This window comes from Vicugna pacos, chromosome 32, assembly GCF_048564905.1.
Source record: "Vicugna pacos chromosome 32, VicPac4, whole genome shotgun sequence".
NCBI classification, from domain to species: domain Eukaryota; kingdom Metazoa; phylum Chordata; class Mammalia; order Artiodactyla; family Camelidae; genus Vicugna; species Vicugna pacos.
Window position 1 is genome coordinate 4577013 of NC_133018.1, and position 27813 is coordinate 4604825.

The 27813-nt window shown below is 50.7% G+C and overlaps 1 protein-coding gene across 2 annotated transcripts in view; it reads right to left on the bottom strand.

The window, feature by feature from the left end:
- LIMK2 (LIM domain kinase 2) overlaps nucleotides 1-27813 on the bottom strand; it is a 51975-nt gene that overhangs the window by 15338 nt on the left and 8824 nt on the right. The window contains exons 2-4 of one of the 2 annotated variants that reach the window (XM_006218036.4): nucleotides 26012-26111; nucleotides 1168-1303; nucleotides 361-470 (exon numbers count right to left, since the gene is read on the bottom strand). In XM_006218036.4, coding sequence (XP_006218098.1) covers nucleotides 361-470; nucleotides 1168-1303; nucleotides 26012-26111 — 346 coding nt within the window. Of the gene's footprint in view, nucleotides 1-360; nucleotides 471-1167; nucleotides 1304-9219; nucleotides 9644-26011; nucleotides 26112-27813 lie in introns of those variants that run through there. The other variant, XM_006218037.4, reaches the window with a different exon arrangement.

Sequence of the window (27813 nt, forward strand, 5' to 3'; positions counted from 1 at the left end):
GGCCACTCAGAAAGCTGCCTGGGCTCTCTGGAGCGGACTAGCACCTGGGGTGAGAGGGCCTGGGTTCTCCTCACCCTGCCTCTGCCTCACGAGGAGAACTGGGCCTCTGCCTGTATGTCCTGGGGTCTGTCTCCAAGAGCCCCCTCCCAGTCATTCTGCCCCTCTGGGAGGAAGCGGAGCAGTGGCCTTATTCTCACAGTAGGACACAGGGCAGAGAGACTTTAATCGTCTTGCTTGCAGCTTTCAGAGCCGGTGAAGAGTGCTGACCCCCCGGCAGTCTTTCTGCCCAGCGCACACTGCCATTTGCCCCCTTCTCTCAGTCACTCTTGCAGGGAAGGGTGGACAAAGGGCCGATCTTACCAATAGAGGCTGGCGTGCTGCACCAGGGCGTACGCATCCCCATCTTCAATGATCACCTTGCAGCTCATACAAGCGAAGCACTCTGGGTGGTACTTGAACTCCCCAGCCACCTGTGAGCAGGTGGGGAAAAGGGTGGACAGACGGAGGAAGTGAGTTGTCACTGTTGCTGGAGCGAAGGTAGGGGTGGGTGGGTGAGGGACATCCCATCAAGGGTCTACAGACCCTAGTCGTAATCTACCTTTGCACTCCCTGCCCTACGTCTTCCAGAGAAAGTGTTAGATTGCTGCCTCCCTGTCATTGCGGAGACTGCAAAAAGCTCTTTTGGTCTCAGCCATGGAAACAGGGAAGTAACCGCCCCGACTAGAAACGCTCCCAGTTCCTCCAACACAGGGCTGGCAGGTCTGTGACTAGATTTAGAGCCCTTAGGAGCAGGAAGGGGAGGAGGAACCTCCTCCCTTGGCCAGCCCATTCCAGGGTCTCCTTTTCTGATTCATGGGACACATCTTAGGTATAGCCTCCTCTCATCGACCTGGAACACCCCCCTTTAAGGCCCTTGTCCCATTGTACTGTGGCTCCTCCCTCCCTGCCTGCTTCCTCATCTACCCCAACACTGAACTGTTAAGTCTTTGAGGGAAAGGGCTTACCTGGCACTTACTAGGTGCTAAGGAAACATCTGTTAAGTGATTGAATAAATAAAGGGAGTGACCTCAGCTGATGGGAGGACCAGAGGTGAATGGCCGTGGGAAACAGGAGGCACTGGCAGTGGGCTCCGGTGACCAGGAGGGCGGGGTGGGGGGGCTCACTCACCATGACGGGCCCTGTCATCAGCAGAGAGCACCCGTGGCAGAACTCCCCAAACTTCCCCCAGTAGTCCTTGTGGCAGTAAAGCTTGCCATCCTTCTCGTAGTACCAGTTGGTGAGGGAATCCTGGCATTCTGAACACCTGAAAGGAAAACAGGAACAGAAACCCTCCTGGATCCTTGGAACGAGGCTACACAGGCTACCCCTGGTTCCCAGGCCTAACGATACAGTGGAGACACCTCCATCTGAGCCAAAGCCAGGATAGGGGAAAGGCACAGTTTGCTGCTATCTTCTTAAAGGAGGCCAGTTGGAGGAGGGAACAGGACCCTAGAAATCAGCTCTGTCCCACCTGCCTCAGCTGCAGACCAGCGTTCCTCAACCTTTCTGAGTCTTGAAGCCCTTTGAGAATCTAATTAACAGCCAAGAAGCCTCTCCCAGAAAAATGCACATACAAGGAAGATGTGCATACAATTTAGGTTATGGGGCACCTGTGTGTCAAGGATTGAAGCCTACTCATGGCCCCAGTTAAGAACTTCTGGTCTAGACAGATATCGCGATGAACCAAAGAAGCTTAGTCACCTCCACTCTTCAAAACCCGCCCACTACCCACAGCATTACTGATGCAGCATTCTTGAGAAAAGTATGTTAAGCATAAAGAAACAATCAGGCAAATCCAGAAGGGGGCGGGTCACTGTATAAGACAACTGGTCTTGACTCTTCCGAAGAGCTAATGTTATGGGATGTCATGGGGTTAAGGCACAGGGATTAAAAAAGCCTAGAGACACAGAAACCAAATGCGATACCTACACCTTGGACTCGATTCTGGATTGAAAAAGAAAGTAGCCATGAGTAACATTTTGGGAATATCTAAGGAAATCTGAATTTGGACTATACATTAGATTATGCTGTGAAATTACTGTTAATTTTCTTAGGTGTGATAATACTTTGATTATATAGAAGAATTCGTAGAAAAAATATTAAAGTAATAATTAAGGGGAAAGTCAAGATACCTGCAACTTAAACAGTTCAGTAAAAAATAAATGAATAAAACACAGTGTGTGTGTCTGTGTATAGATAAAGTGGCTTAAAGTTAACCAATGATGAATCTAGGTGAAGGTGTTCTTTGAACTATTCTTTCAACTTTTCTATGTATTTGAAAATTTTTCAAAATAAAATATCAGGGAGGGAACAAAACTCCATTAGCACTGTGCAAGACGTGCACGTTAGCCCCAGCTCCTCTCTCCACCGGTCACCCTGGGTCAAGCTGGGCTGGTCTCGGGCCACATTTGCACAGATACGCTCCTCCTCACGTCTGATCCTGACACCCACTGGGCCCATCCCACCCCTTTCCTCCTTGTTAGCAGACTGTCCATTCTTGTCGTCAGGGCCTCGCACCGCCCACGCCGCCCATATCCTTGCTCCTGAGAGGCAGGGTGGAGCTGCCTCTTTGTCGGAATCCTGACCCTGCCACTTACTAGTTATGTCATCTTGGGCAAGTTACTGCACTTCTCTGACCCAGTTTCCTTATCTGTAAAGTGAACGTGAAATGACGTGTATTAGAGTATAGGTACTTTACATGAAAGGCCCAGCGCAGTAGCAGGTTGGTAAGTGTGAACTACTATGAAAGATGATGGTGATAATGGAAGCTACATTCCTGGCCACTTACTGCCACTAGCTGGGTGGCTTCTGGACAGCCTCTCTCCATAGCTTTTCCTCACTGACAAAATGTGACTAACAGTATCCAGTACAGAGAGCCACTGTGAAGACTAAGTAAGTTAATATATCAGGAAAGCCCTTTGCAAACTATGAAGGGCCAGGCAAGTGTATTATTATAGTAACTTGGCAGGCACTACAGAGAGAAAAGACAGATTATATAAACTGCCCTACTCCATTTTCCAAGAGCTTATAAAGAGTTGGGGAAGAGAAAGTCTACACAGTACTTAATTAACAATGCAAGGTGAGAGGCCATGATGGGGCTTCTGCCAGGGGCCACTCCCACCCTGCAGCACCTCCCACTTGTCCTTTTGATGCTGAACCTCAGGGTCCTAAGAGCCGGGTCTGGCGTGACAAGTATGGGTATGAAGTGCCCAGAATGATTAAGCAAGAACCACGAGTTACAGGAGGCGGACGGGAAGACCTGTCCCGGGCACGCAGCTCAAACTCCTTTCAACGTAAAGGCTGGATGAGCTCTGAAGCGGGAGGAGAGAGACCTGGGTTCAAGTTCTTGGGAACTACATGCCCCTGGACAAGCCCCTTTCCCTCTCTGGACCCACTTTTCCCACCTATAAATGAGAGAATGAGACAAAGACTTTCCCCTGGACGATCCAAGGCTCAAATCCCAGCACCACTTCCCACCTAAGTGATCCAGGGCCAGCTGCTTCACTCCTCATTTGTGAAATGGCAACATGACCACCGACTCTGAGGGTAGCAGGAAGGACTAAATTTGGTTCTGGGTGGCTGTAGGTGCCTGGCAGAGGGCTGGCACTAGAAGCAGGGGCTTCCTTCCTGCCTCCCACCTTCTCACTGAAAGCGCCTGACCACCTGTCTTCCTCCTTCACCACACTGAGCGCTCCCTGAGGACAGGACAGCATCCCTCTCACTCCTGGTAGACTTAGTACCTCGTAACGGGCCTGGCAGAGTAAGCTCTTAGCACATGTTTCTAAACTGAAAATGGTGGGAGTGGCAAACCAGCAGTCCAGGTGGGAGCATGGGGGTTCTATGGCTCAGGTCACCGGGACCCGTCCTTCTCCTGGCTGCAGGGGAGAAAAGCTGGTGAAGACACACCTGCACCGAACTATAGGCCTGGGCCCTGTCACACCCTCGGGATGGTATGTGCGCTGCAGGGCCCGGGAGCACCAGAACATGTCCTCCTTTCCACTGCCAATATCCTGCTTTTGTTGCCCCAGCCAGGCCCAGAGAGGAGCAAGTGCAGGCACGCAGGAGAGCCACGCCAGCCTCCTGCGAGGAACACCTGGCTGGAGAGCGACACCCCCCAAGACACACGTCTGTGTCAAGGAATGTCTCAAGGGCAAAGCCAGAGCCGGCCGCCAGTGTCCCTGAAGAGCAGGAAGGTGAACAGCTGATGGAAGGACTGGCTGCGGGTCCCCAGGCTGCTCTGTCACAGAACACAAGTGATTCCAGGCCCCTGGAGAAGTTGCCGGGCAGACCCAGAGTCTCAGCTCAGATATTAACAACGGCTACTGTTCCACAACTGCTAACCATAGTCTGGGCGCTGCATGAGGTGTCTACTTATGTGAGCTCTAATTCCAACCATACCCCTAAGGTGACAGGATCATCCCTGTTTCACAGACTAGAAGACTGAAATTAGAGTCAAGTCACTTCTGGAAAGTCGCCCAATACACACACCATGGAGCTGGAATCTGAACAAACGTGTGCTTGTCTGTGAAGCCGTTTCCACTGACGGCACGACATCCCCCGTGTGATGCACACCCCCACTCAGCCGGAGCCCTGAAAGCACACGCCCCTTGAGCACTTAACACCTGGTGACGCTGCTCCTTAAGCCCAAGTACCCATGTTAAATGCACGAGGACTCTTCTCCTCCACTTAGTCCACAGTGGTCTCCGCCCTTTTAAGAAAAGAATCCAAAATACACTCTGGAAATGCGAGGTGCGACTCAAAAAAAAAATCCCACTTACATTGTACAACACAGGGAATATATACAGGCACTATTTTATAATAACTATAAATGGGATATAACCTTTAAAAATCGTGAATCACTATGTTGTGCACCTGAAACCTATATAACGTTGTACGTCAACTATACCATAATAAGAAACCACTGCAAAAAAAAAAAAAAATCCCACCTCAAGTTCTCAGGGGCGATGGCCACAATATGTTCTCCCCAAAGTCGAAGCTTATTTCCAGCTTTCAGTTTTTGAAAGTTCCAAGTGAAGGTCAATGTCTGCCCAGGCTGCAGGCCTGGGAGCATCCAGCCTGGAGGTGGTGGGACTGGTGCTGGAGCCCAGACCCCAGGGCTGAGGCATCAGCCATCCACACTCTCCTGAGCAGTGAAACCCCCAGCCAGGGGTGATCTCTGAGAGGCCCACTCACCTTGAGGACAACCTCCAGGACTCTTCCCAAGCACTACAGGGAGCCTGGGTGGCTACAAAGTGAATCGAGCCGTCGTGGTCAGTTCAATGGGCAGCTCAGACCCAAACTGAGGCCTTTTAAGTTAGCAGGGAACACACAGGTTAAAAAAAAAAAATCAGCTGAGATTCTCACAAATAACTTCTTACAAAGCATGGGTTCATATTTTTTCTTTGCTGTTTACTATGTGTGTCACCGAAAGCCAGTTACTTCATGACTCTGGGCCTCAGTCTCCTCATCCGCACACCGGTGATGATAAAATCTCAAGGGGTTATGAGAATTAAAATGCCTAGCGTGATGCCTGGCCAACAGCAGGTGCCCAGCAGGTCCCACTCCCCCGCCTCCCTCTTTAATTTGAGAACACCAAGGGTGAAAGGAAACAGACCCCTTTCCCTCCCACGCCCAAGCAGTAGGGACCTGTTTCTTGGCCCAGAACCAAACAGATTTCTGGAAGTAGAGAAGATCCTAAAATGAATTATTTGTCTAGCCAACTAGAAATCTATTGATTATTATCAATTCCTACCAATTAGGAAATAGCTACTGTGCATCTAGGATGTGCAAGACCAAAAAGGCAAGGTGCTGGAAGAAGCCAAGTGAGATAAGATAGAGGCCCAGCCTTCAGTCACATGCAAGTTCTTCAGACCAAATGTTTACAGGTAAATTTTCAACCTTATGTGGTAAGAGCACAGAACAGCCACTATTACAGTGAATTTGCACAGGTTAAAGAATAAGCCCTCCCATGTCCTGGTGACTGCCTGGTTGGATGCTCAGCCTTAGCCTCCTAAATGAGCAGAAAACAGCTGGGGAGAAGCTTCTTCCAGGCCCTGCCTCTGAGCTCTGACTAGCTGGATGGGAGACTGGGCAGGTCTCTGCCCTCACCTGAGAGTGTCACGCCTGGGGATGCCAAGTCTCCCCCGGGCCCTGGAGGGCAGACAGACCAGGGCCCTCGAGACTCTGGTCCATCAGAGCCCAGTCTTCTACCACCACAGACCCCTTTATTACCTCTCCTGCCTGCAGACCCTGTAGACAGGCTGTCAGTTAAGTTGTAATTATTATGGAATATGGTATTATCCTGTTTGAAAAAACTAACCAAATACATAATAAGCCTCTGATCAGCAAGAAATAAGTGTTGCCAGAGTGCGTTATTCAGTTCCAATCAAAAGCCAGGAAGCCTATAGTTGCAAAGTAATCTGCGCAGTTGCACTGCAGTTAGGAATAGAGCCTTCGTTACTTGGGAAAAATTGAAAAGTGCTTGTGTGTCTCTGAGGAGCCTCATGGGTTGCACAGTTGGGAACCATTCAACTGATTCAAGTCCTTCATTTTTCGAATGAGGAGGGAAAGGATCCCAGGGGACCTAAGGCACCTTCCAAATGTTACTGCCAAGCTGGGCAGGGTCAAGAATAGTTTTTCCTGTTAAATGTGGGTTGCTTTACACCAAGATGAACTTGTTTTCCTCAAGAGACAATATGTAAACCAAACCCATTAAGTCAATGTTGGGCATTAAAGGAAGATCTATAAAAAGAAAAATCCTTGAAAGATGTCAGACAAAAGTTACTCACAATTTACTTCTTTATAAAATCCAATTTGAGGTGTTCTCTTACTTGCGCGCACATAGTAACTGCATCTCACCCCTCACACCAGAGGAAGACGGCGCACTCTGCTGAGTGAGATCTGCCAGGCAGGGGTGCCAGGGCACAGAAATCATTCTCCATCCCTGCTCCCTCCTCCCTCCCTTGTGCGTGGTCACGCCCGATCTTGTCCCTGTGGAATCCGGTTGCATCACTCTCCTTGCAACCAGAGCCCCAGAACTCCTGTGGGTTCAAGGTCTGGGGTCAAGGACTTAATTTGTTCCACAGAACCTGGCAAGGGTTGTGTTCAGGGGCCCAGGAAGTGCAGTCCCTGTGCTCTGCGAAGGAGAAAACTGAATTCCAGGAAAGGGTCAGGCACCTGATGAGAGAGCAGCCCATGAAGACACCCTGTAATAAAGGATGGGGCAGGCAGTGACACTGGTGACTAATTAGACTGCTACCTGGGAGAGCAGAAAGTCTGGGTGGTCCCTCCCTGGGGGCACAGAGCCCCATGTGCGTGTGTGTGGCTCTCTCTTCAGAAGTGGCTTCAGGAATGTGGCCTCTTATCTAGGGGAGGGGAGAGGGTCTATGGCACATCAGTCAGTCAGTCAGTCAGTCGGTCCCCAGACTCCAGCTGGGCAAATAGAATTGGGGGGAGGGTTGTCAGGTTGCCCAGAGGGGGTGGGGCAGAATAAGACAAAGGACAGGCAGACTTGGGTGGTGTCAGTGGCCTGGCCCTCAAAGGTTCAGGCTGAGAGTTCATTATCTCTCTAGCTCCTGTCTTGGCCCCAGAGATTAAAAGGGGCACACATTCCTGGCTTATAAGGGAACAACCCCACCCCACCAAGCTGCCTATTCAGGATTAAGAGGAAGAGGGATTAATGAGGCCCTGGCTTAAACTAGTGGCTGCTTTAAACACTTGGCATCTTGATTCCATGTTGTAAAACCTGCCTCCTAAACACAAGATCAATTCCCACTAGCTCTTCCAAGGAGAACCTCTGCCATCCCTTCATATGCCAGGCAGCCATGGGGACCCTTTTTCTGCTCTCTCTCTCTGCTGGGAGAGGAAAGCAAACCCAAGAACGACCCTGGTGAGGTACAGGCAGGGGAGGTGCAGCCTCCTGAGGATGAGAGAGGAAACTCAGGATGACAGATGAGGCTGGCCAGAGACCCCACAAGTTAACACTGCTGAAACCAGTTGCTGCCTCTGTAAAATGGGGATACAAAATGTCTTGAGGCTGTTGAGAGACGGAGGGATAAAGTGCGTAGCAGGATGCTTGGCAGAGTCAGCCCTGAGGACCAGCTCCCACCCTCCCAGGTCCCCGAGCCCTTGCTCAAACCCAGGGGTTTCCCACCACTCCACCAGGGGCTGGTAATTCTGTGAAACCACATGGTGTTCTGCTTTTTCTGCCCAGGACACGGCCACCTGACTAAGTATCCCAGCAGCGAAGTCTGGGCACGGGGCCGGGCTTGGGAAGCCAGAAGGGAGGAGTCGACCAGGACCACTGGTGAGGGGAGGCAGACCTGGGAACAAGCTGCTCCCAAAGAATGAAAACAAGCCCCACCCCAGCCAGGAATGGCTCCATTCAGTAGGGACCCAGAGGGCTAGAACCCCCTGGGGAGTTTCTGTTGGAGGTGGGGTGGGGCAGAGAGCGAAGGAAGGCAGGTCAGAGGTAGACAGAACGTTTCCACATCTCCCTCTGCTAAGGCCCACAGAAGCTCAGGCCTGGGGACCCAGCAGGCCTGGGGGCTAGCCCCAGAGCATAGGTCACACCAAAGCCAACTGCCCAGGTCTCACCTGCCCAGGCCTTTCCCCAGCAATCTTACTTGCCAGGGAGAGCAGAAGCCCTTAAAGGCCAGAGGCAGAGGTGAGAACAAACGTGTGTAATGAGAGTGCCTATGGTGTACAGGCTGCCCACACCCAGGCCTTGCCAGCTTCCATGCTGTTTGGCAAAACCTGCCTCTCCTGCTTGTTGGGACAGATTCCTGGGCAGGCGGCACGGCTGGCAGGTGAGACACGTGAGAGCTGGAAGGACAGCACCCTGTCTGTGCTCCTTCCCCGGAAGCAGTAGCACCAAGAGCAGGCCGGTCAGTGGCACCTTCTGGAGGCTCTTCCAGGTGAGTCAGAGAAGCAAGGAGAGCCCGAGCTCCCCTGGGGCTGCCCCCTGGGCCCACCCCTCACCTCACCATTCCCAGAACATGGTGGGGGGGCCTCGGGTAGCCCGGCTCACTTGGGAGCAGCTTCTACTGGCTCCTGCCTGACAGAAGCCACAGTCAAAGGATAAATGAAATCCGAGAAGCAGATTCAGGGAGGCCTCTGCCCGCCCCTCAGGACCAGGGGCCCAAAGAGGAGGTGGGGCAGGGGACTGAGAGTCCAACTCACCGAAAGGGGTCTCTGGAGGTGAAGTAAGCCTGGATGGACAAGTAACTCCCCATCTTCTGCCCACACCAGATAAGCACGCTCAGCTGCAAACCCGCCTGGGAGAGCCTCCAGCCGGCAGCGGACGGCCACCATGACAGGCCCAGGGCTCCGCACCGCTGGCTGTGGGCTGGCTGCCCGGCGCTCACCTCTCCCTCCGGAGCGGCTGGAGAGGCGTGAGCACTCCGGGCCCCTTGCCCCCCGGCAGACGCCCGTAGGGTCTCATGGCGGGGAGGGTTCCTCCCCGGTTCTCGGAAGCTGGGCGGTCCCTCAGGACTCGGGAGAAGCACCTCTCTGCGGAGGCTATGCGCACAGAGGCATTCCTGGGCAGGGGCCGGTGGCTAGCTAGAAAGAGGCGCTGCTGTCAAGTTAGCCTTCTTCTCCAGTCCCACCCCTGACGGGGGAGGGAGGGAGGAAGGGGAGGGGCTCCGCGCCGAACGAGGTGTGTGGTTGGAGCAGCTATTAGGAAACAGACCTTGCAGGCAAGGGGTGGAGCTGAGCTGGAGGGAGGATGCAGGCAGGCGCTGCAGACAATGACCAGGACTGGCTGAGCGTCCATCCCTGGGCTCAGGGAAGGGCAGGGCCGGAGAGAGGGTGAGCACATGTGGCCCAAGTGTCCCCAGCCTGAAGAGCTACTCCAAGGACAGCAACTCTGCTCAGAGGTGAAGAAAAGCATAGGATACCAGCTCCAGGTCAAGCCACACCCCCAGAGAGGGGCCTCTGGCAGGAGGCAGGTCCAGAGAAAGCTGCCCTCTGGGCTCTCTGCTCTGGGCTGGCATATACTTAGTGCTAGCGCGTTGGTCCCCATTCATCCCTTCCCTCTGCCTGGCTTGCGGACAGCTCCAAGAGCTGCTAGCAGGGGCTGCTACTCCACCTGTGGGCAGAGCTGCACTGCAGACTAGGAACAAGGCCCAGAATGTTAACCGACACCTGCCATTTCTCCATGTGGTAAACGCCATACAACACTCTTATTTCTCCGACAAGGGAATTATCTCCATGGTATAAACAAGGAAAGTGAGGTACAGAGAGATTAGGTAACTTACCCAGGGCCAGAAAATTAGTCAGTGGCAGTGCTGGGATTTAAATGCAGATTCAAAGAGAAACACCTCCCTCAAAGCCCTTCTGCAGGTAGAAGGGAGCACAGGGACTGGAGCCAGGTCACCCGTCCCCTCTCTCTTTCATTTCCAGAATGCCAGCCATCGGCCTCAGCAGGCAGTGGTGCTTCTTCCACTGTGTCCATGGTAACCAAGCTTCTCAAACCGAAAAGCAGGGCACGATGGAGGACAAGGCCCAGGGTGCCTGTGGGGAATGACTGGCCAGGTATCTGGAATGGGGGCTGCATGAAGAGCCCCAGCTGCTCTGACCAAACCAGAGCCCACCATCAGGGGAGCCCCAACCTCCCTGGCCTGCAGAAGACTTAGGCACATCCAGACCTCACTGCTGGGCTTGAGGGAGCAACACCAGCTCCCTCCCACCAGGCACACACTCCTCGCCACTGAAGTTACCCTGTCACCACGAACAGGAAAGCCTGTGGCAAAGGTGGCGGCTGGATGTCAAAGCCTTTTCCCATTCCTGGACTGATTGAGCACACGGATAACAAAGAATGTGATAAGAGATGGTGTTTGCACCCTGCTGTAAGCTAGCATTTCTGAGCACTTAGTACATTCCAGGCCCCGTGCTAAGTGCCCTGCATCTGTTCTGTCATACTTTAGTGACCAATATTTGAGGCAGATGTTATCACCCCCATTTAACAGAGGATGAAACTGAGGTTCTGAGGGTTGTGTCACTACCCTGAAGACAAACAGCTGGAGGAGGGGAGCTGGGTTTCAACCTAGTAAGAGTCAGGGTTGAGACATTTTTTTCTGTAAAGAGCCAGAGAGCAAATATTTTAGGCTTTGCAGACCTACAGAAATACAGACTCTGTCATAGATACTCAACTCTGTCACAGCTACTCAACTCTGTCACTGCAGCACAAAAGTGGCTGTCTATAAAATGTAAACAAATGGATGTGGCTCTGTTCCAATGAAACTTTATTTATGGACACTGAAATTTGAATTTCATGCAATTTTCATGTGTCACAAAATATTCTTTTGCTTTCCTCCTTCAACCATTTAAAAATATAAAACTCTTCAGCCGTACAAAGACAGGCAAGGGTCCAGAGTGCTGACCTCTGCTCCACAGGCAGTGCACTCAACTACTCTGTTGACGGCCTCCAACAGCAGAGACCAGCTTTTGGCATCTGTGCAGAACTCGGCCACATGCATCCCTGCCACACAGACGCCACACTCCAGCCCGAGGCAGCCAGCGGGGACTGAGCGCTGGACGAGTGCTGCCCCAAGTACTGCTCGAAGCACTTATGTATGTGAATGAATTTTAACCTACACTAGCTGATAGTGCTGTGATTTCCCCCTTTTCTTGGAGGAAGTGAGGTACACAGACTTTAAATCCAAGGTCTCCCAGCTGTGTACGTGAGAGGTGAAGCCAGGATTCGAACCCAGGCTGCCGATGCTGAGCTCGACCACTGCTCTGCTGGAGCCCAGCCTGGGCCCGCAGCCAGACTGTCTGGGTTTGAATGCGACAAGGCCCTGCACGTAAGCCCTTGGCACTGAGTCTGGAACACATTAAGAGGTGATAAATGTTAGCTGCTAATATCATTAAGACTATTGTTACTACCACTATGGGCTAGCTATGTGGCCTTCAGCAAGCTGCTGTCTCTGTCTGGGCCTTGGTGAGGTCTCTAAATAGCTTCCAGCTTCAACGTTTTCAGCCCTGTGAGGTTGCAGAGGGCTCTCTGTTTTCCTTGGGTCTAGAGTTTAAAGCTCTTGAGCTGGCCCTGAGGGGATCAGGATCCAGGCCTGGGGGCCGCACACGAGCCACAGAGGAGGCGGGGTGGAGTGGAAGCAGGGACAACACACAGGACACCAAAAAGCCTGCCCAGCTAGAGAGCTGGGAGCTCTCTTTCTTCCAGCGACAGGGCCAACTATTTCTCACTAAAAATCTATTATGTTCCCCTGTAATTCGATCGGGCAAGAAGGGGGCCCCAAATTAAGTCTGGAACTAGCAAATTATCTGCTAATTGCACCCTCTGATTTCCATCTGATGAACAGAGTGCGGATGGAAGAAAATACAAGCCACAAAGAGATGGGGCCAGGGAGCCCGTGAGCATAACTCCTCCTGACATCTCACACAGCTATGCTGTTCCAGCGGCCGCGGGCGCAGTGAGTCGGTGTCTAGGAATGCAGGAGGCTGCAGGCGTTCTCCAGTCCCCCCACCCCAGCTCCCCGCACAAAGGACTCAGTGGGTGGGTGGGTGTGTGGGGAACCAGTGTGAGGATTCCTCAATGCCACAAAACTGCACCCCCACCGAAGACGTGTGGCTGTCTCCCCGTGTCCTGAGCTGAAGTGCAGGGCTCTCCCAGGTGGAGTCTGCCTGACCTCTCTAAATCCAGACCTCAGGAGGGACCAAGAAGGACAGACCACCAGAAGTGAGAAGCTGCTGGCCACTCAGACCCCAGAGTGTGGCTCCCTGGGGCCAATTTCAAAGGCCCAAACCCCCCAGAACTGGGAGGTAGAAGGTCACAGTGGAGGCTGTATTTCCACTGCCTGCCCTTGGATACTAGTCCCAGATGGAAAGCTGCTCTTCTGGGTTCCAGGTGGGGGATTCAGAAGTTACGGTTGCCAGAGGCAACAGGAGGGACACTTGGACTGGCAGTTACGGACGGGATAAGATGGCAGGAGAGGTACTAATCTCTTACTCGTTTCACAAGTTAGAAACCTGGCGGAGAGCCCAGCAAACCGACTCCTCAGAACCAACTGAGACTCAGGGCTTCAAGGTGGCTGTGAGAGGCTGGAGAAGACCGGCGGCCCCAAGTGAGCGCTCTGGGGGGCAGTGGTGAATGCATGAATCACCCCAACCTCTTCTCAGAAGGAGGCTCTGGTCAGATAACCTGAAGCCCAAGGAACTGTGTCTGTGTGGGGCCCTCTATTGGCCGGGAGGACTCCCACCAGGGACGGGGAGCTCGAGGACTGCGGCTTCTGAACCTTGGAAAGTGAGCAGTGTCACCCCGTTTGCTGGCTGTTTTTACTGCCTCTGCTCCCCCTCACTTCAGGCTCACTTTCCACACTACAGCAGCAGTCGGCTTTCAAAAATGAGAGTCCCAGCAATTCTACTGCCAGAAATTTTGCCCAGAGAAATATTCCTACAAATGTGCCAAGATGTGTGTCCAGCATGGTTTAGTACTAAAAGATGAGGAACAATCCATGTGTCCATCAGTAGGGGTGGGCTAACTACAATCCCACAGCCATGCAACACAATACTATGCAGCTGTTAAAAATAATGAGGTAGGGGGAGGGTATAGGTCAGAGGTAGAGCACATGCCTAGCATGCACAAGGTCCTGGGTTCAATCTCCAGCACCTCCATTAACATACATACAATACATACACTTAATTACCTTCCCCCACAACAACAACAACAACAAAAAATGAGGTAGACTTTAGGTCCCAAAACAGAAATTGTCCTGGGTAAGGGGTTATGTGAAATCCAGGCATCAGAGAGACTGTGTGGCATAATCCCACTGTTTCAAAAATCAATGCACACAATCCTTGGAGACCATCTGGCCAACTCCACCACACGGATCAGTTTCTCTTTAGGGTAGCAGAGACAAGAAGCAGGGATGACACACTATTCTTTTTCTACCTTTTTGATACTGTTTACATTTTTTCTTACACTGAAGTGCTGTTTTTTCAAATGATAAATGAACAACAACAAAAAGAAGTCCTATGGTTTAGAGCAAATACCTCCTCACACGTTTTTGCTGGTGCTCCTGTCCAAAGGCAAAGCCTGCCTGCCTGGATGCCCTGCACTCAGGACCCTGGGGCAGTCTCTTGGCTTCCCTCCTAGGGAAGCTGGCCGCCTCCTGTCCTGCTCCACTTCCCAGAAAGGCCATGCAGGCTCTCCCCTTGGGCAGTCCCCAAGCCTCTGCTCCCTTAGCTCCTTCTGCAGCCCCCTCCGTCTCCTACTTTTTCCAGGCCCACCTCCAATGGAGCACTCAGTCTCCTCTGGAAGGGGTTCCCCTGACGTGTCCCTAAGCACATCTCACACAGGAAGGGCTTGGAGCCCGCATCTGTCCACCTCCAGGTCAAATACAGGCGCCCACACCTGGCCCACACCTGGCGCCTGCAGATGCCCAGTAAATAAGCATAGGATTCAGGAACTCTGTTAGGAACAACTTCTAGAAAAGGGATGATAACTAACGTCCACAAGAGACTTTCAGTTTACAAAGGACTTTTATTCTCATCATCTCATTTAGTCCCTACAACAACCTGGCAAGGGGTATGTACGCACAGACAGGGCAAGGGAAGCCCAGAGAGGTCAGGCAACCCAGCTGAGGTTACTGCTGGGAGGGGCAGGATTGAGATTAAAAGCCCGGTTTGCTGACCTCAAGTCCCAAGCCCTTTCCTCAACAGAAGCCAGAGCGAGGTGTTGAGGAACCTGGCCCTCCCGCACAGGGCCCCAAAGTGCTGGGTACACGGAACTCCTGCATCTGATTTCTCTACATTTCCTGCCCACAGTCTTATTGTCAGGACAACATGAAAGAGTTTATCAGATGCCTGTCTCTCGATAGCAACCCAGTGAAAACATGAAGCCAGGTCTGAGGAGTCATGACTAATTCACAACTGCTGGATCAGCTCCTCTTCTTAAGTGCTCACAGTCCCCCTAGCCTATCACCTGCAAAATTCCAGAGTCCCATCGGAATTTGTCCACAAAATTCCATCGGAATTCTGTGACAGAGTCAAGTCAAAAGGATTATGAGTTTACTGTTTCAGCATCTCTTTTCCCTCCTTTTTGAAAACCGGGCCGGTTAGCCATCTCTACTTTCCTCTCACTACTAGATCCTTAGCATCTGGTACACAGCAGGTGTGGAACAAATAATTATACTTAGGGGTATCACACCAGTCTCCATGGTTTCTCAAAAGTTATTAACAGTGGTTCTATTGCTGCGCTGATAGGTTCCCCTCTGTCTTTCTTCAGTATTTTGGGAAATAATTTTTCCAGTCTGAAAATCTAAACACATTTCATGTGACTGGGTATCCCCACACATCTTGAGCTTTCCCCCCCCATTCCGAGTTTCAAGTTCATGAGCCATAAAACAAGGGACTGGACTAAATCTCTAGGGTTTTATCCAGATTTCCATGATACCTGATTAAGCTGGAGGCTAAGAACTGTCTTCTGCCCGGTGTCTGTCAACATGACACCACATTCCAGAAGTTGTGGACCCTTGGCTCCCACTCTGTAAAACACTGACAGAGTTCTAGGACCTCTGCACCGAGGTGGGCTTGCTCACGTACGCTTTCCTTTTATTGGCGTAACACTGTGAGGTCGGGGTATCACCTCCTTTTTACGTATGAGGAACTGAAGCTCAAAGAGAAGGCCGTCCAAGGTCACAGGTCTAGGAACCAGCAGAGCTGGGATTTAACCCAAAACTTTGGATTCCAAGTCCAAGACATTAAAATAGCCTCAAATAACCATTCTATACTGGACTTACAGTGGCATTTCAAAAGTGTGGTCAAAGGGACAGCAGCATCAGATACCCTTGGGCAGCTTGCTGAAAATGAAGATTCCTGGCATTACCCCAGGCCAACATAACAACAGTTGCCAAGATTGAGCAGGAGAACTGCATTTTAAATAAGCTCCAGTATTTCTGCTGCAGACCGAAGACGGAAACCACTGCTTTCCTCTTTCCTGTGTGTCTTCCACTTGATTTCCACTCCATCCTCACACTGACCCGAGAGGCAGGCAGGTAGATCACTAGCCTCCCCTTGGCTACAAATGAGGAAATGGTTGCAAGACAGATTGTTCATCTTCCTATTCTGGATGTAGCTCAATAAATAAATATTTGGTGGTTGACAACTGTAAAGCCTTGGCTCGCTGGAGACTTCCACCTTCCTGGAGCTGTTCCTACTCATCTGAAACCCACAGTAGTGGTGTTCAAGTACAGTGGGAAAAGATGGCTCCAGAATATAGGGTCATCTCATGAAAAGGCCACCTTTGGAACTGAAACAGGTTAACAAAACAAAACACAAGGGCTGACATGAGCTAACTTCAGAAAGAGCTGGTGCTGCGCTAAGAGTCGGTGCTACTGATGGGAGCGGAGTGGGGCACCCTAGGATCTAAGCAGAATTGTGACTGGGCAGCCCCAGGGAGGCAGGACCAGGTGACTGACATGTAGAATAAAACCCCCTAATTCAAATCCGGCTTGAGACACTCAGAGGTTTTTCCTGGTGATGGAGAGGAGTGTGGAGAAACAGAGTTTATTAGCAGCCCCTCCAGTGCTACCCAAGGGAAGAGGGATTTCAGGCCTTGGAGGAAAACTACAAGGAAATCAGCACAGTGGGCTGGGCAGTGCAGAAGGCATGCCATCCCTTGAGGCCGCAGTGTTGCTGGTTTCAGACTCTGAAATGACACAGACAGAGGTCTTATTCCATGCCCCCTCTTCGAAAGAAAAGCTCTTGCCTGGGAGAAAACTGTAGAGCAAAGAGACAGTGGTGATTGCACTGGAAGGGCTTTATGCAAGTGTCTAAAGAGAGAGGTGGTCATTTGACAAAAACATACTTTGTACAACAAGCACTGAGTGCCCACCGCATTCTCAGCACTCAGCCAAGCTCTGGGACACAAAGGAGAACAAGATGTGGATCCAGACAGAGAATTTCATACTCTAAGAGGGATGACGATGGCCGTGACTGAGGTTATACGAGGAGAATGACAAAGCGAGAGAAAAAGTCTCCTCTGATCGGTGGGGAAGGAGTGAGGGTGCACTTGGGGAGGCTCCTCCAGAGGCCTGGCTGTCTCGCCTGAACCTAACGGGCTGATCGCCAGGCAGACAAGAGGCACTCCAGCTGAAGGAATAACATGTGCAAAAGCACTGAGGCGTAACAGAGTAAGGTCCGAAAGCTGCAGCGGCAGGCACATGTGAGGAGTGAGCAGGGAAGAGGCTGGGATGGCAGAAGGGAGCACGGCTGACCTCGAGCCAGGTCAACCCCAGGCAGTGAGCAGTGATCAGAGTATTTAACACGCAGAGGCTCCCAATGAAGAGAACACAGAGCCTGAAACAGCAAAGACAGCGCTGGCCCTTTGCAGGTTTTTCTCCGTGGGGGGCATTCACCTCTCGAGTCTGCACCTGGCTACGTGTCCATCCACACGAAGTCTGCTGGCTGACCCATGTGCATTAACAGCAGACCACGGCCCCATCCTCAGGCCACACCTCTCCCGAGGTGGTCATTTTAACAGCTGAGATTTGCTGTATGGGCTGTAAGTACATAAGGATGGGGTTGTAACCCCTGTTGCTCTCTGATATTAATATTACAAAATTAAATGTCTAACATTCAGGGTCAAATGCTGTGTTTACACAGATTCTCATCTCCTGGCTGCACCAGGAAAAAATGCTTTGGATACTGAACAAATCTCCGGGCAATGCCTGGCAGAGAAGGCCTGAAAATTTGACCTGGCCAACAACAAAACTTGCTGTGTGATCTGAGCCTGCTGTTAAACTTCTCTGGGCTTCAATTTCTTCCTCTGTAAAAGGGAGTTAGGGTAGCAAAAAATTCCACACCAGGAGGCCAATGCTGAAGGGTTGGGGTCAGAGGAAGGCTGGCTGGCTGAACACCCAGACACTCTCCAAGGCTAGTGTCACCTTGACAAATGATCCTAATCTAGGCCTCATTTTTGGCCTTTTAGGCCCAGAAACAGGACTTTGCAGTACCCAGAGAGGTGTAGACATTCTAGGATGGGTGTATCCTAACCACTTATCAACCTACTGTCCACTGACAAACTAACACTTGAAATCAGAACCCCCACATTCCCTACACATGTACTCCCTCCAGCCCCTTCCTGTTAATCAAGAATCCCAGGCAGCCGAATTAGGTTGCACTGTGAGCACCGACTTACAATAAAGGGAAATGAGCAGCCACGGAGAGAAACTTCACTCTGGCAGTAATGAGCCAGCCAAACTAGCCCCACTTGCAACAAAGAACACCCTTCTGGTGACCACATCCAGAATCAGTATCTCTGTGCGGACATACTTCTAGTTTTGCCTCACTGACTTTTCACTGCTGGCCACTCATTATTCTACTGGTTTTTAAACTAATTTTTAATTAGAAGAAAAAAATCATGACTCCTTTAGATACGTAACAATCACCAATTCAGCCCTGGGAGACGTTTGGCTCCCTAGTAGCCAGTAACAAACGGCTAACAGCCATGGGTGCTTACTCTGGGTTACACACGACTTCACTCATCCACCCCTCACCATAACACTAGGCAGCAGGCAGTAGGTCACTTTTTCCATTTTATAGGTGAGGAAATGAAGTACAGAAAGGGTAAGTAACTTGCCTACAGTGCACAGCAAATAAATGGCAGCACCAGTATTTGAACCAAAGAAATCTGGTTCTCAAGCCTTTCTTAACTACCACACAAGACGGCTCTCATTACACATGGATCCAACTAGTTTAACTCCCAAAGGACAAATTTCATTTTTAAGAACTGCTAACCTATCCACCCAGTAGCTGCCATAAATCACCCACAAGTAAAAGACAAATTTTTTTTCCACTTTATACTTCATGGGCATCTTTAGCTAATGCCACCCTTTAAAGATTTCTAAAAATTAAAAAAAAAAACAACAAAAATTTTAAAACTTACGATTAGAATTGGGATTTGTCAGATTTCAGGGCAGTCATAACTAGTTTGGGCTGGAGCAGCTGAACTCACTGGTTTTCTCTCCAGGGCTTGCTCCCATCTAGACTGTGCCTGCAGAGAAGGACAGCTCAAGACCTGCTGCTGGGCAGGAGGACTCCTGGGTCAGCCTCTCTGGCTTCTTCGGGGACAGAAGACAAATCTTTAACTGCCCACCTCGAGACTTGCAGGCAATTTTCCCAAACAACCTAATGTCTGGAACCAATTCCTCCCTGCTGATTACAGTAACTGCAGCCACAGTGGCTGCTGAGGGAAGGATGTGGGGAAGGGGAAGGGCAGGGAAAGGCCACGCTTACATCACATCTCTTGGCCACCCCAGCGATTCATTCGACAAGTATCCCTCCTATGCCAACATGTGCCCAGTGGTGACATGTGAGGGGCAAAGAGCCCCGTGGTCCCTGACCAAGTTATGCTGACACATTAGAGGTCTCAGGATGTCGTTAGGGAGATGATCAGATGAATACATGTAAAATTAAACCCACAAAAAAAGCTTCAAAGGGAAGATCTGTGAAAGCATAAAACAGGGGCCATGACCCGTTTTGTTATCTACTTCCCTGAGACATCCATTTCTCATCCAGGTACATACGAAGAGTGAGCAGGTGTTAATTAGGCCAAAAGAAGGTGAGAGGGCTTTCCGGGTGTAGGGAGCAGCAGGAGCAAAGGCCCGGTCAGAAGGAAGAAGGGCACGTTTTGGACCTGTAAAGAAGAATGGTGAGGCTGAAGTAGGGAGAACAGGAGGCTATGGGGAGAGGCCGGACCACGGGGGGCTCTACAGGCCACACTTAGGGCTTTGGCCTTTATCTAAAAATGCTGGAAAATCATGCAACTATATAAGGACCGAGAGATGAGAGTGTGATGTGGTCAGACTTAAAAAAAAAAATCACTGATTTTGGCTGCTTTGTGGAGGATGGACTGGGGGTGCAGAGTGATTAAGGACAGTTAGAAGGCTACTGTGGTCATCCAGGTGAGAGAGGACGGTAACCTGGAGCAGGGTGGAGAAATGGATTCAAAATATAACCTGGAGAGAAAACTGACAAACTAGATCTGGAGGATACGAGAGGAGTACTGGGAAGGACACCTGGTTCTGGCTTGGGCAGTGGGTGGATGCTGGTGCCACTCAACAGGACAGGTTACAGTGTAAGAGGAGCCAGTTTTGGAAAGTCCAGCTGGGTCTGGGATGCCTGCAAGACATCCAAGTGGACATGTGAGGTTGACAGCAGGTGAGCTAGTGGAGAACTCAGGGGAAAGGTTTGCACTGGAGATATTGATTCCATCAGTATGTGGAGTATGTGGTCATCAGTGTGCAGAGGAGATGGGAGCCCCAGGCGAGGGTGAGACTCTCACCCCTGCAGAGGGAGAAATTGGCGAACGCGCCTGGGGGGATGGCAACATTTCAGAGCTGGACAGAGGGGATAAGCAAATTGGAATGACCGGAGAAGGGGAGGACACGAGCGGGAGTGTGGCATGTCAGGGAAGCCAAGGGAAGGGAACATTTAAAGAGTGACAAAGACACTAATTATAAACGCTAGCATCTATTGAAACTTAATTACGGCCAGGCACTGTGCTAAGTAAGGGCTTTGAATACATGATCAAATTTAGTCTGCACAACAACCTTTTGAGGTGGGAACCATTTCACCCTTTTGTAGATCAGGAAACTGGTCAAAGAAAGGATAAGCTAGTGACTCAAGAGAAGTGGGGATGGAAACTCAAGCAGCCTGACTGCAAACTCTGATTCACTTTATGACCTCCAGTGAAGCCTTGGAGGCCTTGCAAGATGAAGAGAGGCCAGTGGGTGGAACAGTGAGGCTGTCCTCTGGAACCCTACTGAGGGGATGTTCCAGGGGAGAGACAGAATGGAAGCCAGACTAGAGCCCACTATCAGGAATGCTCCAACTTATGACCTGTCTGAGGGAGCCAGCTGGGAGGTCAGGCCAGTTTGTCCAATCTATGTCCCCATCAGCAGTTAACTGGGTGCTTTAATACTGTAGATGACGCTCAAAATGAAACGTGAACGGCTAATTAAGGAGCACAACGCTGCCACATGCTGCTTTACGTTACACCACCCTAGGATGTGCAGAGAACGCTCTTCTCCATCCCCTCCGTGATCCTTGTGATTCTCACAGCTACTTCATCAGGTGGATTACTTTCACTGCATCTCAGATGTAAGAAAATGAAGCTCAGAGTAACTAAGGAATTTGCCCACAGTTACACAGCTGGCCTGGCTCAGCTAAGACTTAACTCCAGGTCTTTTGACTCCGAGTCTTGTTCTTTCGTGGGAGTCACAGTGGAAAGAAGATCACTCTTTGGAGCCAGGGAGACCTGAATTCACATGTTAGCTCTGTGTGACCCTGGGCAAGTTACTCTACCTTTCTGGGCTTTTCTGTTTTAGTATCAAATGAGGTTGCAGGGTTACTGTGAGGGTTGAATCAGATAATCTAAGTGAAACTCCCAATACAATGTTTAATAAACATCAGCCCTTCACCCTAGCCCCACCCCTACCCCCCTCCATCCCTCCATCTCTGGCCCAGACAGCCAATGTGGGGTTTCTATGGCGTCTTAGTTTTCTCTTCCCAAAGAACAGAGCAGGATTAAGGCACGTTGAAGGTCACATGCTGTTGCAAACTAGGAGTCCCACTCTGTGTTCATGCTGGAGTCCCTTGTGGGGGCAGAGGAAGACCCAGGTGTTTGTCCTTCCCCTTCTCTGTCAGCCAGGCCCTAGCACCCTGCCCACCAGCCAGCCTCAGTGACCCGCTGGCTGGCTGTTTCCTTAGAGATAAACTAGACAAACAAGCAGATGAGAATCAAAGACTCAGGTCAGTAAACGCACAGCAGCACTTGTAGTGCAACAGCAGATGGCAGGGCTGCTCCACCAACGCCCACGCCAGGAGCCGGAGCCCCAGAAATCTGGCAGCATTTTTACTGACACTTGAAAGTTCCTGAAGCCTTTGAACCATTGCCCTTCAATGTTATCTGACACCACCAGTGTGTGTGGTGCTTGTTACCCTGAAGTTACAGAGGAGGAAACAAGCCTTCGGGAGGTGAAATGACTGCCCCGGTCAGGAATGCAAGACTCTGGTAAGCGAGGAGTCAGAACGCCTGGGTTCAAATCCCAGCTATGCCTACTTACTAGCTCTGAGACTGTGAGCAAGCAACCTCCATGTCCCTACTCATAAAATAGGTAGGACTAGTACCACAGTTATTAGGTTGTTGTAAGAATTAAATGAGATAATGTATGTGAAATGCTTAGGACAGTCTCTGGCGTGGAGTAAACGCTCAACAAAGGGTGCTATTACTGTAACTCTCACTCTGCGGTGCTTGTTTGGATGGGGGTGTGGGTGAGAAAATGAGCACGACTTTCAGCATCACAGAAAATCCTGCGTCGTCAGGCAGCCCATTACACCACAGTCTGGTCACGACGTGTGGTTTCTTCTCAGGCCTTTCTTAGAGTCACAAATTTAGAGGAAATGGTGATGAAATAACAACAGCTTTCTATCTGCATCATCCCTTTTCCAGAGCACTGCCATTAGAAATCACTTCTCAAAAGAGAAAGCTCAAACAGCCTGCTTTCATGATTCTGAGAAAGGCCCAGAACAGTTCCCGGGGGGCTTACACACGGTGGTGTTTTCCCTCTGACAATGTTGTCAGGAACCAGGTTAAGCAACAGAGTCCCAGGTAGGGGCCATAAGGACTAACAGAGGCAGCTTTTCCCTCCCCCTACGATCCCTCCTTCTCGGCCAAACACCTATGACAAGGGTGAAAGGACAATCGTCAGAAAACTTGTCCAGGTTCCCTGGTTTGCCAACATGCAAGAGATCAGGTCGTCATTCACAGCTCCACAATTTAACCTCAGCTGCAAACATCGTGTGATCCCGCTGCTTTCCTGGCCTCCCCCAACGAGAGGGAGCAGGTTCCAGACAGCTTCAGAGAGAACGGCCCCAGCTCTAGAACCAACGGAACTGAACAAGGAAAAGGAAGGCCAGAGGTGCTTCAAGTGCAAACAAGCTGGTTGCGAAGGCTGAGAGAAAGCGGGAGGGCTGGTCAGCCAAGCGTCCAGAGATCAGAGGGATCCTGGCCAGGCGCCCAACTACACTGGCACAATTACAGACGGGGCTACTTCCAGGAGGTTCTTCAGCTGGCCTCCACTGTACAGTCCCTGGTCCCAGCCTTAAGTGGCTTCTCATTGTCCTGGGCACCTGAGAATCTGGATGAAGAGGCAGGATTACGGACGTGGCTGCAGACAGGGGATGGGCCAGTGTAGGGAGGAGGCGAGGGGAGGAGTTTGGGCCAAACCCTAGCAATTTCTCCATTCAATATCCAGCCCCACCCTGAGACTAGGAAAACAAAGGTACAGGGGAAGGGGGAAGAAAGTCATTTCCTTTATTGTAATTGTAGCCCAGCTGGGTCAGAGCAAAGTTGGAAGGGAGTCAGGAAGAATGAATTTCTTTGGGGAGCATGGCGGGAGGGTCCTGCACTCAGACACTCCGAATTCCTCAGGGAATCACAGATGAGCAGGGGCAGAAGAGACCTTAAGAGACCATTCAGGCTGGTGCCTTGTGCTCTTCATAACACAGGTCGCTTCTGGGGTCAGACAAATACAGTCCTTCTCAGCCCTGAAGATCTTCCAATAATTTGGGCAAAAGTCAAATTGGCTCCAAAGCTGCCAGTCTCCCCACGGCAAATCACCAGGCTCTGTCTGAGGGCTCCACGCTATCCAGTCTGCATGCTCAGGCGCCCCTTCAACAGAGCTGGATCAGAAAAGACTCTGCCCTTGAGGCAAAGCTGTAAGTTGGAGACTGAACCCAGATGCTCTACTCTCCCCAGGCATAATCTTTCACTGTGCCAGGGTAGTTCAAGGTTAACCTTAATCCCTGAGGCTCCACATCAGATGACCAATGAGTGTGGTATGAGAAATAAAGTATGCATGTAGGCGTATATAGACACACAATCACAATATAATATAAAGTGACAACTACTGATTATTAAGGGTTTTCTACGTGTCGAGAGCTATGCTGGGGACTTTATATAGGTTATCGCATTTAATTCTCCCCAAAACCTTGTAAGATGAGTACTATTCTTACCCGCATTTTACAGATGAGGTGCCTGGAGTTCAGGGAAGTCACCTAAGGCCAGTTAATAAACTGCGAAGACAAGATCTGAAACCAGACAGTCCCTTCTATAGTCTGCACCATTTTCCACCAGGATAATGTGCCTTACTTCTTTATGAGCATGCACGTGTGTGTGTAGGCATCTGTCTGGCTGTCTCTCTCCCTCTTTCTGTCTGTCTGTCTCTCACACACACACACACACACACACACACATAGTGCTCTCTAACAAGCTAGCATCTCACCAGATCTACTAATGACCCAAGACTTCAGGTCTAGGGCCAGCTCTTGTCATCCGTGGTCTGGTCTATCTGTGTAACTTTCTGTCTTTTTGGTTTCAGGCCTTGCATCTCTGATATGAAGGGGTCATATCATATAGCAGGTGCTCTTATAGTTCTAGGAGAATCCAGAAATTCCCAAACATTAGCTTGTTCTACCCGGATAGAGGATTTTGGGGGGGGGAATTAGGTTTGTTTGTTTGTTTGTTTATTTATAGAGGAGGTACCAGGGATTGAACCCAGTACCTCATGAATGCTAAGCATGCGCTCTACCACTTGAGCTATACTCTCCCCTGACAATTTTGGGTAGAAGATATTCATTCAAATAGGAAAACAGTAGGAACAAATATGACCATATGGACTGGATGCCAAGGTGAGCCCCAGCCTGGGAACTCACTGGGTTCTGATGATGCTCGTTTGCCTCAGCTGTAAAATGAAAGTGCTGGCCAAAGGCCCCTGCAGCGCTGACACTCTGCTCCTATCTTACTAAAAGGCAAAAGTAAAAGTAGAATCAACTTCCCTGAGGGTAAATGGAGGAGGAACCAAGGCAGTCAGATCCACAGAGAAGATTGGAGAGCTCTGAATTAGAGCTGAAGGGGCAGAAAAACGCTGCTTCTTCTCCAACACTTTCAGAGGCCAGAGCTCTCCAGGCCATCCCACTACGAGCTCTCCAGGCCATCCCCCTACGTAGTTCCATGGGTGGAGGCAAGTGCTTAAAGGTCAATTAAATTACTTGATATCAGCACAGGGGATGCTTTGCAGCATGAGCTGTGTGTGGGAGCTGGAATTTACAGCACATGGTGCCTGTCCACAGTCTCTCTCATTCTCAGATCGTGAGCACAGCCCCACCACTTCAGACTACGGGGGCCACAAATGCCCACCCAGCCTCCGAGGAGGAATGACTGTGGGCCAGGCACTGTTTTACGCTCTGGAGGATACAAAGACAAGCTCCCACTCTCCAGGATTCCAACCAGTCAGTGGGTGCCAACCATGTGCTGGACCCTTGGCATGTGTGAGTTCATTCAGTCTCAACAAGTCCGTGAGAGAGATGATTAACATTCGTATTTTCCTAACGAGGAAACTGAGCCTCAGACAGCAGGAAAAAATCTCACTTAAGAGACTGTGTTTCTGTCAAGAAACCGAGCTGCCTCCAAACAATAATCTAAGAGCTATAACAAAGTTTGTAACAAAAAGCAGGAAACTAGGAAGGCATTGTGTGGTGAAGAAGAGCTGGCTCTGCCAACTGCACTGAAAACAACCCTTGAGGCCCTTGCAAACCAGTAGTGCAGGCGTGGGAAAGTCACTCTTTCTCAGCCTCAGTCTCCTCACCTATGAAGTAGGGGTGCTGGGACACCTTGGAAAGGGCTCCCCCCACCCCCCCACCTCTAGCTGCACCGGGTCCACATGTGGCTACTCCACTCTCACCTGGTGTCGGGTTGGGGGCCACACCTGATGTTTGCTCATGTCCTCCTCCTCGGCACATCCCTCTTTGCCCCCTGACCCACCCCCCACCCACTCCCCTACCTTGAAATGGAAACTCTCAAGTCAGAAGCTTGTTTTGTATTTTCTAGAAAATGAATAGTGCCTGGCTCCTAGCGCCCTGGCAAAGACAGGAGCGTGGATTCACTTACCGGAAGCAAGAGCTGTGCCAGGCTTCGTTGACAGTCCTGTACAACCTCTGGTTTGGAGCGACATGGTCTCCACAGCCCCGACACCTCCAGGCATCTTCACCTGCACACAAAACCAAGGGGTTCAGAGGCTGAGGTAGCAGGCGGCACAGGGACAGGGTTCCTACTGGGTAGAATAAGACAGAGTCATAGACCCTCATCCTGAAGGGGCTGGGCGATGCTCTGTGAGGTGCAGGACTCCCTCCTGGGGGCACAGGATCCCGGTGAGCTCTCATCCATCCTGCTCCTCTCCCCCGGGACAAGGAACTCATGGTCTCAAAAGTCTCATTCCAATTTTTAAAAAACGGTCTGGCGGTTCCTTTTTCTACTGGAACAAAACCTGCCTTTTCCTTCAGCCTTTGCTTATAGTTCTGAGTAGACAAAATGAACAAGGTCTGTTTTTTCAGGGCAGCCTTTCCTACAACCATCCCCAACCAGGACCCAGACTCAGAAACGTCTCCTCTCTGGGTTACGTGTGCTGCTGCCTTTTCCTGTTCCCCCAATGTCCTGGCTGTGCAGACTTTCCATCTAGGAGCTCGTGCATTCAACCAACATCATGGGTCCTCTTGTTCCACCCATGGGTCCAAGCTCTGCATTGGAGGCCGTTGGATAAATTATCCCTGCTCCTCGAGGAGCAAAATCTACTCGCAAAGAAACATTCTTCCACATTATAATTTTTCACCGAGATATTATTTCAGAGGCAAAAGCAAAGTGCAATTTTAGTTCAAAGAAAGAAGTTGTGAGCGTGGAAGGGAAAGAACAAACATTTAACGAATGCCTCCTACATGCCGAGAACTGTGCTAGGTGCTTTCACAGACCTAATCTCATTTAATTCTCAAAACTATCGGGTGAGACAGGTATTATTATTCTTATTTAACGAACGAGAGAACTGAAACTTGGGGCGGGCGTGACAGGCCAAGGGGCAGGGCCAGCACCCCAACCCAGGCCTGGCTTGTTCTAAAGTCCATGCTTGTTCCAATCTCCTGCGTTAGGTCCTGCTCATTCCACTTGGGGGAGCCAGCAAAGTGTCTATAAGGGCAGCTGAGCCTTGAAAGATGGGGAACGTTTACCAAAGGCTGAAGGAGGATGGGGAAGTACTGTGTAGACTGAGAGATTAGCATGGGCAGCAGCACAGGGTCGGCCTGTGTCCCTCCAAAAGGGACAGAACACAATACCCCTGGGTGTGGCTCAGATGCCAACTTCTTGAAATAAAGACAGCTGAGATCAAGCTGTGCTACCTGACTCAGCCCTAGAAAGTGGGACATGGTTGTTACAAGACTCTCTTGTGCGCCTCGTGTATGCAGCTTTGTTCTCTCCTGGTAACTCCAGACTGCCACAGGCGCAGTGACAGTCACCGGACCCTGTTTCACAGGCACAGGGGCCATGAATAGACAATGCGCGGCTCCGGGCACTTCAAGACTGCTTGGCGGCATTCTGGGGCAGCCAGGGCACAGACAGCTCTCCTCATGCCCTGGAGGAGGGTTAGACAAGCTGGCAGAAGAAAACCACGACCCACCCGCCCCCTCCCGTACATGCTCATCACCCCCTGGATCTAAACTTCTTAGACTTTTTGGAGCCTTTTGGGTTTGGAGGCGATAGTGGTCAGACAGTGCACCATCAACCTCACTAACTCCAAGGCAGAAAGTCTGAAAGATTCACTCAAATTGGGTTGTGGACAGTGGGCGAGACAGAACTAATGAGAGGGTTTTTAATGAACAGACATCCAAATCTGTGAAGCTTCTGAGGTACCACTGTAAAACATTCTG